At 28.0% G+C, this 13,358-nt stretch overlaps 1 protein-coding gene across 4 annotated transcripts in view; it reads right to left on the bottom strand.

The window, feature by feature from the left end:
• Positions 1-3,056: 3,056 nt before the first annotated feature.
• The window catches only part of LOC142333913 (uncharacterized), a 260,903-nt gene continuing 250,601 nt past the window's right edge, over positions 3,057-13,358 (bottom strand). For 3 of the 4 annotated variants that reach the window (XM_075381528.1, XM_075381525.1, XM_075381527.1), the window contains 2 exons: positions 6,127-6,255; positions 3,057-3,491 (listed from right to left, as the gene is read on the bottom strand). In XM_075381528.1, coding sequence (XP_075237643.1) covers positions 3,204-3,491; positions 6,127-6,255 — 417 coding nt within the window. In that variant the 3' untranslated portion in view covers positions 3,057-3,203. The remainder of the gene's footprint in view (positions 3,492-6,126; positions 6,256-13,358) is intronic. The other variant, XM_075381524.1, reaches the window with a different exon arrangement.

Here is a 13,358-nt window from a genome sequence, read left to right on the forward strand (position 1 = left end):
ACAAAATAAATAATTTACAATGTACAACTGAAAATTAATTGACAATATTAATATTTAAGTGGATATTAAAGTTTTGACTTCACAGCAGACACCGTACAACTCCAGCCTCTGTGTAATACCTTGGTTATGTAACTGTATACATTAAGTAATTGCCAATACACAAATATTTATTGAACACTTCTTTTATTCATCTTTAATTTATAATAATTTAATCGTTACACAGAATTATAATACGTTAAATTATAAATAAAGTCTAACAATATTTAATATCAGCTGGTTCAGTATATAATAAGAACATAACAGTAGTTTGCTTACATTAAGTAAGAGGATAAAGAAAATAAATGAATTTTAACAAACACATTATAAAATTAAACTACATCATTCTGAAATATTATAAACACAATTTATAATATTATAAACATATTTCTAAAACTGAATCGATTGCACTTTTTATTATTACAATAACATATTCTATTTCACCAAGAAAATTATTTTCTAAAAAATTAAGAAACAATATTTTTAAATATAACAATTATATAAACTTGCGATAGTAAAGTTTTAGCAAATTATTTTTTGAGAACTATTAAAATTGCAAACGCCCAAAGAAAAGCTGTACTGTAAGAACCTTTTTCGTTTGTTCTTTTCAAAAGAATCCCACAGAAATGGCAGTCTACTTGCCATTCCTGTGGCTATTCATACTTTACATAAAAACGAAGACAAAATAGAAGTTAATAATCGCAGAGGAAGTTCTCTGCTTTCAGTAACCTTTTAAATCTTATAAAAGCGGTAGAAAATAGAATAGAAGAGAAGACATCAATAAACAATTTGGAGAATTGTTTATTTGTAGCTTGTGTAAAATTAGTAATCTTAGTTAGAATGATGGTGTATAATAATTATACAATTGCATTTTTGACTCTGATCGCTTTTAATTGTGTTCAAGGTAGTCGTAAAAGAATGGAGGAAAACATTGAAACTTAATGCAGTAGAAACAAAAAGTTTAGGTTACAAAGAGGGCAATCTAGGAATAGATTGTATTGTTTTTATGGAAAATCAGGCGGTAATTGAAAACAATTTTGAAGTAGCAAAAATTCAAATAGAAATGTTAAAACTTATCGCAGAAAAAACAGGATTGTGTATTTCCTATGAAAAACAAATGTTTCACAAGTATTAAAAATAAACCAAAATCTCTAAAAACTATCATAATAGAATTAAATGAATTAATTCATCAGTCAAAAAAAAGAAAATTCTGAAATATAAATCTCATAAATATACAATAAAAAATTTCTTAAAGAAATGTAACAAAGAATTTTTTTTTAAATTTTAATTTTTTTAGGGAGGTTTTTACCTTGTCGAGTAAAAAAAAAAAACATTTTTTTACATTTTCTGACAGTATATACTTTCAAAAATATTTCTATTTTCAAGCATCAATTCTATTTGCAAAGTTATAACTTAAAGTAGTAGAAATGCAGATAGAATTTCAGAGCACAGCAAGTGACCTGACATCAAATCTCTACCCTCTATTGTTTAGGTTTGCAGTTCTTATCCGTTCTCACTTTTTATACTGTGAACAGAATATATTTGAGAATGTAATACGACTATCATGATTTGATTTGGGACATATATTTGAAAATGTTTATTTTTTTTTATTTTCAAGATTATCAAATATTTTTAATCATAATTAATAATTAAAGAACCCTCTTATCAACAATTCTTTTACATACATGTTCAAGCACATTCAGAATAAAATTCCATCATCAGAAACTTAAAAATTTAAGTTATAATCTTAATAAAATGAAAACTTCTTCTTTATGTAAATTTGTTTATGTAACGTTGCCTGTCATTAATATACTATAATACATAACGATGGAGATATTCATAATGACAGGATATGAAGTAATTGTTGGTAAGCGGGTTCTTTAATTATTAATTATTTACACCAATGTGCCATGTCTGACAAAATTTATTTTTAATCACGTTTGTTAGTGCGAAAGAAAAAAGGAAAATAATTCATAAACTGGAGATAACAATAAAAGAAGACGCTTTTAAAGAAGGTGATATATGTGAAAGAAGCAATCATTTAAAGATTTTGAGGTCAATATTGATATGCTTCTTGTTTGGTTTTAATATCTGAAAACAATACTAAAATCTAAGATAAGTGATGTGAAGTAAACTTTAATAAAAATCAGAGCAAAGCTTTAGATTCATTCAAGATCAGTGTTTTGTGAAAAAGCATTTAAGAAAAACAACTCTCATTTGTGAACTTAAGATATCTACACTGGTTTTGCTGAATCGGTGGAGTTCCTAAGCATCTACCAAAATATCTGATCGGCATGGTTCTGGGCTTAAGATGTTCATAAATGTTATCCACATATTATAAACCAGAGGCTGGCCTCTGTGGTGAGAGCGAGTGTCTCGCTCTTTAATCCCAATGTCTTGGGTTCAAATTCAGGTGAGGTATGGTATTTTTCACAGTGTAAAAATTGCTATTTCATCTCAACCTCTGATGCAGTATCTAATGGTGTATTACATCAATGAGAATGGTGGTACAAAAATTAGAAAAATGTAATTTTAAATTATAAAAATTTTGTTTTCTCCTTAATCAAATTTCTTTTAAAGTGTAACTCTCATTAAAAATTTTTGACAAATGTTATTTCTCTTGGTGTGTAAATTAATATGCCTCTTTAAATTACCAAGATATTCATCTTGGTAATTTAAAGAGGCAAAAGAAACCCTTTTGGCAGAAGTTACAAACATAATTTTTCTCTTTATGAATATTTAAATGCGATTTTAAAGCAGAACTTCGATTAAAAAAGACTTCTGACAAAAGTTACAAACATAATTTTTCTCTTGTATGAATGTTAAGATGTATCTTTAAATAAGAAGGTTGATAAAAAACCTTTTGACAGAAGTTGCAGAATTAATTTTTCTTTTTTGTATTAATATTATTATGTCTTTAAATTGTTTTTACGATTAAATTACTTTTCACAAAAGTTAAACATAATTTTTCTTTTTTTGTATGAGTATTAAGATGTGTCTCATGAGATTAAATAACTTTTGACAAAAGTTACAAGAATATCTGTATTTTTATATGAATATTTGAATGTAATTTTAAAATAGAACTTTGATTAAAACTTTTCTGACAAAATTTACAAATATAATTTTTTTCTTCATTATGAGTAATAAGGTGGGTTTTTAAATCGTTATCATGAATGAGAGACTTTTGAGAAAAGTTCTTTATTTTCTCTTTTTACCGTGAAGTTAATGTGTTTCTTTAAATAAAATTTACATCTGAATCTTTCATCGCAACATTCACAAACCGATTTCTTTCCTTTCTGAATAGGTAACTTGTTTTTACTACTTATATTTTCGACTTCTGTTGTTACATCACCATATGCACACTTACATTCACTGAAATTTTTTTTTATAATTCCATCACGCATAAAATTATTTATGGATCTCTTGCAACGCTTGGTACTTCCCTTGACAGTAACCTGTAAAATTAAAAATAATTACAATCGCAAATCAAAGGGTCAAACCAAAAGTCAATGTCTGATTATGATGGAACAATAATGGTATCATCATGTTTTTTCATGGAGCTCGCTGTTACAAGGCACACGTACCTCGACATGTTTGAAAACTTTGCTGTTCCTCAGATTCCTGCAGGGGCCACATTTTGGGAATCACTGTATTAGAGAATAATAATATATATTTATAATAAATAAAATAAAACTACCACTTACTGCTTGTTTTTTTTTTAAATTCTTAAAATTCATCAAATAAAAAACCTCTTAAAAAAGACATGTTGAAAAAAGAAGGCTGTGTTCCTCCTTAGCCAGATCGTTAAAGATTATGAAACTCAGATTTTTAACAATCAGACTAAGGACTAACATCTTTCCTTTATTAAATTTTATTTATTTTTAAAAGGTTTATAATACATCTGATGAAATGGATGCACTGCAAAAGTGCTAATATGTAAACATAGATATATATATATATTTGCATACATTATCTGTCGTGTATGTTATTAATCTAATCTACTGTTGTCAACTGTTATTTTTACACAGACTTGTATATTAGGTCGTGGATACCAGTGTTCTTTGGTGGTTGGATTTCAATTAACCACAGACCTCAAGAATGGTCGAACTGAGACTGTACAAGACTACTCTTCATTTACAGTCGTACATATCATCCTCATTCATCCTCTGAAGTATTATCTGAATGGTAATTACTGGAGGCTAAACAGGAACAACAACATTAAGGATGTCCCTATTGCAAACATCCTGTCCATTTTATATATTTTAAATCGATGAGGACAGCGATGTGTATTTGTATGGACATCAGGAAATGTTGGCATTGCAGGAAATGAAAGCGCAGTGAACAGCAACAGTCTGTGATAACTTGGATATATTTCCTGTACGAGTGGCCAATGTTAAAAATTGTCTAATACTATAAGAAACAGGTAGAATAATAAATGGAGAAGATTAAATACAAAACTAAATGCAGTTAAAAAGTTTTCATATAAATGGAAGAGTGACGTGAAGTAAAACTCGCCGAGAACAAGAGGTGGTGACCAGACTTACAATTGGTCAAACACGAATAAGAAATTTATATTTGTTAACCGGTGAAGAAAGACCAATGTGCAGTGTTTGTAATAAAGCACTTATAGTCAAGCATCTAATTGAAGAGTATACCATATATGAGGACCTCAGTAAAGGGTTCAGTTTAAGAAATAATTTTGCTGCTGATTTGGAAGATGAAATGAAGAGAAGAAAAAATAGTTGCGTATCTGCACGCCAGTGGACTAATAACAAGTCAATAAGCTGTGTTGAGGAATCTCTAAGTGAAGTAGTTTAATTCTATAGATAAAAAAAGGGTGTCCTGAAGCGTGACATGTATAGGGTCCTCTTGCCTAGGACACTCAGGCTCGCCTGCATGCATGAGTGGAGGAGTCGGGAGTCAGGACATATCCAAAGATGGCACGGGGGACCCTTGAGGGTGGACAGAGAGTACAGGGCAAAAGGCATGCCTGGAGCCAGGTAGGTCAGGACCGGAAAGAGCAGCCTCCCCACCAAGGGGTTCTTTGGCCGTCCTGAACAGGTGGTAAAATTGCTCCTATGATACAGGGGAACTCTGATGGATTAAGTTCTACGAGATATTTATGGGGGGGCAATCAACCCCCACGGCATCCTGCAGCAACTCATGTAATGCTTAATGGCAGTTCCAGTTAGCCCAGGAGTGCTTATAAAAAAAAAAGAATTTAGATTGGTATGGTGAAGACATATTTTTTCATTTTTATTTTGTGTTTTATTTACTTTTGCATTTTAATATCGGGTTTCTTTACACCCTGTAAGTGTTCTTAGTGTCTTTAATATATGTGAGTGCCTTTAATGTTTTGTGTTGTTTTTTTGGTGTTTTTAAATAAAATGTAAGGGCCCTTTAGACCCTGACGTTTGATGAACCTGATGGTGATTTAAACCTTATTTTAAAGTGTGACAAGAGCTGATTACCGTTGAATGATGCCCATATAACAAAAAAATGTTGATGAAAATAATAATAATAATAATGAAAATTTGGGGCTAATGACCATAGCAGTTGATGACTAAAAGATATCAGTGGGGCACCAATTTTCCAGATGTCCAACTAACTGCACTGCTTGAATCCAGACTAGACAACTTAAAAAAAACTAATACATTATTTGAAAAATTTAAACACTATTCAAATAAATCTTCGCTGCAATACAAATTTTTTTTATTTATGTTAATTTCACAGAAATTTTAATTTAATTTTTTCGAAGTCATTTAGCAAAAATATATGTGTTTTGGCCTTTGTAAAACTAATTATAAAAGCAAATGTCTACACACTATTTTCTTCAACCATATTACTGAACCTCTTTTTTCTTACATGGTACATATGTTCCAAATTTCTTTTTAATTTTACTAAAATACATTTAATTTTTTTTTTATGTATTTTTTATTTACTTAGTATCTTACCCATTAAACAGAATATGTGCAGTGTATCTATGATAAAACTTTTTTAAATTGTCCTTTTCAATTATCCAGATTTGGCCTTGCAAAGATCCATCTGGATAATTGGTGTACCACTGCACGCAAAATCTAACACTCTTACCATTTCATTATCAACTTTTAAATTTTCTGATTTAACTAAGTCGGTATCTTCAATTGCTAAGAGATCTTTTTCTATATCACCAATACTAATATCAAGCAGTTCCTCTTCCAGTTGCAGTAAATCTGCTTGCTGTAATAAAAAGCAAATATGAATGCTACAAAGTAAATGTGATTTTTTTGTATAATTTATAAAATAAAAATAATTGTATCTCTTAATTCGCTTAACACACTTAAATAGTGCAGTCACAGTTAAACTGTTACTAATATTATTAGGTGACTTTAATATGCCAGGTTTTGCTAAATGTTATCAAAAAATACTGCTATTCACCTTTCAGATTTTTCTAAAAATTAACAATCAAATAATTTGTTAAAACTCTTGCGGTAATTCTCATGATTTTGTTTTTTCTAATCTTACAGACATTGGTGTTAACATTGCTTATGGTGAAATTATTTATCATAATAAACATCATTTATCTTAAGGATAACGTTACCTACAATTTTGAATTCTAATCTCATAACTCTTAAATTCTTACTCTCTAGATATAAAAATATTAATTTTGTAACATTCAGCATTTACTGAATGAGAGTTTGATTGCAAATAGTATTTATTTATTTTTTGTACTGCCACGTATATATCAAAGAAATTTAAAGAATATACATTTCATGAAATTAATTAATTAATTTCAAATCCGCTCCTTGTTATTTTATTACTAAGATAATAGATAAAATATTCGGATGAAAAATCAATTTACCTAATAAGTATATCATAAAAAATGTATATTATACAAATTAAATAGTTTTAATAGTAAATGAAAGTACAAGACATAACTAGCATGTACCCTAGTATCCGTATAGATCAAAATATATGTATAATAAGAAATATACTGAAAATTAATAAAGACCCTGAAATTTATAGATAATATTATAAACATCATTAGAAATATATGTAAACAAAATTATTTTGGGTTTAACAACAAATTTTTACATACACGATAATACTTTACCCATGGGATTTCCATCGTTGGCCGTTATGGCCAAAATTTATTTACAGAATTTGAGAGTAGAATAGTATATGGTATTACCCACATTTATAAAATTTGATCACGGGTTTGATATGTGGATGGTATTTATATTTTGGTACTCTATGAACCTATTATAAATAATAAACAATTAATAATTTTAAAAAACTTTATTCTTATCATAACAATTTAAAATTTACATTCGAAACTGACAAATACAGAGAAATATTTTTTTTTAGATGTTGACATAGAAATTAGTAAAAGTAATAAAATTATAACATGTATATAGGAAACCAACAACTAATAAAATAACTATTAACACAAATTGAAATCATCCTTGGGCGCACAAAATTAATAATAAATTTACAAACATGATAAATAGAGCAATACATTACACACATAATAATAAAAAAAAAAAAATAGATTAAAGTTATTACAATAAAAAATGGATATAACATGTCATTAATTGATAATAGTTATAAAAAGCAAAATTTAAAATCTAATAATAAAACAATGTTGATACCTATAAATAATAAAAGTGTTGATGAAAATATTTGTGTAATTTTCAGTCATATATTTCCAACTGTTTGTATCTGTGGATGTGAATGTACGTAAATAACAGAGTTGTTTACTATTACCTAACTTTAGTAATTTTTTACGCGAGTAAATGATATTCATGTTATTATTTTTATTATTTACTAGCGTTTTAAAATATTACCGATATAAAAATTAGACATTGTAAATGATAATTATTAGTTCCACAACCTGTTCATTACGTGTAAATGACAGAGATATAATTGAACTTTTAAATGATTTAGTTGATACGAATTCAGACAGTTACTCTCATCATTTTCTTGGGGATATTACTGACAATGAGCATGATGAGGAACAGGATTTACAGCCTTCCTGTTCAGCTAGGTAAATGACCTCGAATATCTGTTGCTAAAAAAAAAGACAAAACATTGGGCTTAGAACAGCTGATGTATGATGTTACTTCATTCTGTTTTAAAATAAAAAGGGCACACTTTAGCATTAAGAAATATGTTCTTTCAGAATAAGAAACTTGTAATATATATATATATATATATATAACTTGATAGTTTATGTCGGTGCAGACACAGTAATTGTAAAAACCCTTATCATGGCTATACCACTAATATTGTCGTGACTCTTTTAGAAACTAGTAAACCTGTTAGAGAAAGGTTACTGTTATTTACACTGGCAACGGTTCCAAACACTGTCAATGATTATATTTTTATGGATGGAATTGAAGGCGTGGATATCAAATGCTGAACGCATACCCACTCGAAAGAAAATGACAAAAAATGATATAAAAGCAGTTTCGTCAACTTTTAAATATCATTATATTTAATGCTCGTGTCTTACATAAGAAAAGTGGTGGCTAGTACAATCCCCTTCAAATCAGAGAGCAAATTGTTGAAATTCATAATAAAGTCATTCCCAAACAAGGTACAAGCCCTCTGTAGAAGATGATCCTTTCATTCTCTGTGTAATGACATTTCCAGTCATATTCCAGATACAGAAAAAACAAATACAAAACAAGAAGATGTTTGTATTACAAATGCGTACAAAAGGAATTGCAATATTCCTTAAAAATTAAAACTTAAAAACTTAAAAATTCATTTCAAAAAAATAATTATTTATAAATAGTTTTAAATTGAAATATAGTAACAGCTCTGTGAACTGGCAAATGTGAATGTATGTTGTGTGATTGTGATCCAATTGCCTAAATTTATAAATATACATAAAATATTTTCATAAAAAATTATTTATTAGCAGTTTTTACGGTAAGTGTTTATTTTTACCATATAAGAATGAATGAAGTAACATTATTTCCCTTGTACAAAATATAAAATAAAAAAGAAGTATTACAATATATAATTAGTAAACATAATACCTGCAAAGGATAACCTGTGCGCATGCATGTGACAATTTATATAATATTTCTAAAAAGGGAATATAAATATTAAAACTATTTTTAAATAAACAGTAGTAACTAAAGGTTTCTACAAAATAAGTGAAAGTTCTTATAAACAAAAAAATGAATCGTTAAAGACAGAGATCAATTAAAATGTAAACTTACTATCTTAGAAAATGACAAAACAATAAAAGTAATTGAACATAATACTACAACAAACGAACATTCGTACTAGTGCACTCAAATTCAATATTCTAGATTTAGTAATATCAAAAAGATACAAGAATATGAAGATGATGTAAATAATGTTTATATTGTAGTACACTATTATGCTTTGTATATTGTATAAATTGGAGTGAAATGAATATTGTTATATCTGTTATGTTGTTAACACTATTTTGTAACAAATAATACATAAAAATGCTAAATAATCTTAGTATTAATATTACGACTATAATTGTAATTATAGATTTACCCTTAATATGTTTGCCTTCCTTAGTTTTGATTAGATCTGTTACCAGATTTTATACAAAAAACCAAAATATTATTAAGATTGGATTAAAAAATTAACTAATTATGTATAATTTACACAGGATGACAACACGTTTAAAATAGTAATTCATATACACTATTTGTCATTATCCACTCATCTATTTCATTAACAGGTTTTTTGTTCACTCTGCTATACATCAATTTATCAGGAATAAGATTCATTAGTTTAGAAGAAATGTATATGAAATGTCTTCTGAAGACATTTTTTTTTTATGGTGAGAAAAATATACATAGGAGATGCATATTTACATCCTTCAATCATCATCATCATGTCAACTTAGTTCACCATTGCCCAATTAGATGATTATGATTATGTGTGTGACATGCAAACAAAAGGTACTATTGTACAGACTCAGACCAACCATTCCTGAAATGTGTAGTTGGGGTTCACTCAAAGTACACCATTTTTAAATTTATATAAAAGGAAGTAACTTTTATTTTACTAGGATTTGAACCTGAGAACCTTCAACTTCAAAAATAACTGTTAAACAACTGATTTGCAACAAATTAACCACTAGACCAGCCTGGTGAGCTATATATATATAACAAAAAAAAATAACCACAAACACAGCAACAGAAACCTAAAAAACGAATTCTAAAATTCAATTCGACTTTGAACAGATCCTGCATCATTAGTCAGAGCAAAATTCCAAAATTACATCAAACAAAAAAAAAAATTGAGAAAATATAAGCCCTAATAATGGCAAAACTTGAACAACAACTGGAATGATTATCATTCCAGTTGGCCTCAAGTTATGTTGTTCAAGTTTTGTCGTTATTAGGGTTTATGTTTTCTAAATTATAGTTTTTATTTATTTATTTTTTGTTTTTGTTTGATGTATTTTTGGAATTTTGTACAGCTGATAATGCAGGAAGCTACTAAAGTCAACTTTTGGCGTTAGTTTTTAGGTTTCTGTTATTGTGTTTGGTGATTTTTGTTTTTATTATTTGAGGTAATTTGACACAGTGGTCACCATGCTGATGATTAATTAAAATAATAGTAATAATGATGATGAAAACAATAACAATAACAATAATGGTAATAATAATGAAAATTTAGGGCTAATATGACCATTGCAGTCTATGACTAAAAGATATAAGTGGGACAGCAATTTTCCAGATGTCTAACTAACAGCACTGCTTAAATCCACCACACAACTTAAAAAAACTAATGCATTATTTGAAAAATTTAAAGACTATTCAAATAGATCTTCGCTTCAATAGGAATTGTTTTTATAGATCATAATTTTACCGGATTTTTTAATTTATTTTCTTTCAATTCATTTAGCAAAAACATATATGTATTTTAGTCTTTATAAAACTAATTATAAAATCAAATATCTACAGTGTATTTTTTTAACCGTATTACTGAACCTCTTTTTTCTTACATAGTACATATGTTCCGAATTTCTTTTTAATTTTATTAAAATACATTTATTTATTTTTTACATATTTTTTTTTTACTTAGTGCCTTACCCACTAAACATTAGAATGATATGTGCAGTTATATAACATTTTTTAAATTATCTTTTCAATTATCCAGATTTGGCCTTGCAAGGTCCATCTGGATAATCGGTGTTCCACTGTATGCAAAATCTAACACTCTTATCACTTCATTTTCAACTTTTAAATTTTCTGATTTAACTAAGTTGGTCTCTTCAATTGCTAAGGAATCTTTTTTGACATCACCAGTCATAATGTCAAGCGGTTCCTCTTTCGGTTGTACTTAATTTATTTTCTGTAATAAAAAACAAAGAACAAAGTAAATATGTTTATGATTTATTGCACAATTTATAAAACAAAAATAATTTGTATCTCTAATTCACTTACAACATTAACAGTGCAGTCACAGTCAAATTATTATTATTAGGTAACTTTAATCGGCCAGGTTTTATATGGGAAAACTTAGAAAATGTTTCTTATACCAAATTTTATCATTCTAATTTAAATATTGAAAATGCTGCTACTTTCCTTATATACAGATTTTTCTACAAATTGTAATCTTTTACAATCAAATAATTTGTTAAGTTGTTGCGGTAATTCTCCTGATTCAGTCTTTTCTAATCTTACACATATTAGTGTTAATATTGTTTATGGTGAAATTTTTCATAGCGATAAATATAATATACCTTTAGAGATAATGTTACCTACTAAAATTTTGAATTCCAATCTGATGTCTGATAAATTTTTATTCGCCACATAAGCTTGAAGCTTGTGTGTAGAACACGATAATGCAATTTTGTAACATAAGAAAAATATCATGCCTGACTGGAATTTGATATTGATCATGATATAGAAAGTTTTTCTGAGTAATTGTAACTATGTATTACATGGGTCACTATGAAAGAAGTGTTTAAACTATTGCACCTCAGTAAAAAAACAAAAATAACTGCAATTATTTTTGCGCTAATTAGATTCGACCGGTTTTAGTTACTGTCATTTGTTTGAAAATTAGGGGCATGAAAAGCTGATTTTTTTCAATTTTTTTTTGAGGCCATCACTTTGAATTGCTCTACAATCCAAACCAAGAGATAAAAATTTTATACTTTTGGAAATAGATTAAACGATTGTTTCTCAATAATTTGAATTAAGATTTAGCCCACAACTATTACTATTTAAGCCTTCAAGTTGTTCAATAAAAAAACATCACATTTTGGTTAACATTAGGTGTAGTAAAAATAAATTTCCATTAATATCATGTATTAATTTTGTAGAATATTTATTTGTAGAGTTGAATTAATAAACATTCACGTTTTATGGTGAGGATCATAATAATCGATTTAAAATTGTGGCAATATATGAAGGACTGAAGAAGCAGTCTCAGTGAGCAGTTGTCTCAACACTGATTACAGTACATTAATATATCATTAATTATATATTAATATGTCATTATATATTAGTATAAATTAATTGCAATGCCAGCGTTCAGTCTGATGAGTTCATTAAGCCCTTATATTTTATTTCCATATGTTCAGTTCATACTGCTTTGTTAGCAAAATTATTTAACGGTGCCACATTAATTAGCTTTTTTTTAAATGTACATTAATGCACATAAAAGTACATTAATTAGCATTTTTTTATCAGGTTATAAGTTAAAGTTTTTTTTTTTGTAATTTTTCTGTAAATATCTTAAGTTTAATATGAATGAGATGGAAACACCATTTCCCAATCAACATGGCTGTACAATTAAGGGTGGTTCCAGAATGTAATCTACAGTGAATATAAATTTCTTCAAAAGCTATCTGACTTTGAATTCCATAGCACGATTTACTTTTATGAAGTTCATGAACTCACTGCTAAAACGTGCAGCATTAGTTGGAGGTCACTACAAAGGATATGTAGGACAGCTAAGGGGTGCGATAGTAATGACAGTAGCGTTCAGTTTGAAATGCCAGAGAAAAATAGGACACAGAATGCAAATCTGTTAGTGAACGATTTCAACTATCATGTATTGCGCACACAATCATATATCAGTAACTACCCGTACCGTTCAGAATGAAATCCCTACCATTAAGAAGTTCAAAGATGAAATACGGTAAAAACTGGATATAAATCTATCATCTATGACCGTTTATAATATTGTAAAAAAAAACTGGTTTTTGTTATAAAAAAACTGAAGATGGTCAACGTTTCTTGATGGAATAAATTGATATTGCATTAAAAAGAATTTAATTTTTAAACACATTTTACAAATTAAAAGATCATGTGATGATCAACGTATAT

This window comes from Lycorma delicatula, chromosome 13 (genome assembly GCF_047948215.1).
Source record: "Lycorma delicatula isolate Av1 chromosome 13, ASM4794821v1, whole genome shotgun sequence".
NCBI lineage: Eukaryota > Metazoa > Arthropoda > Insecta > Hemiptera > Fulgoridae > Lycorma > Lycorma delicatula.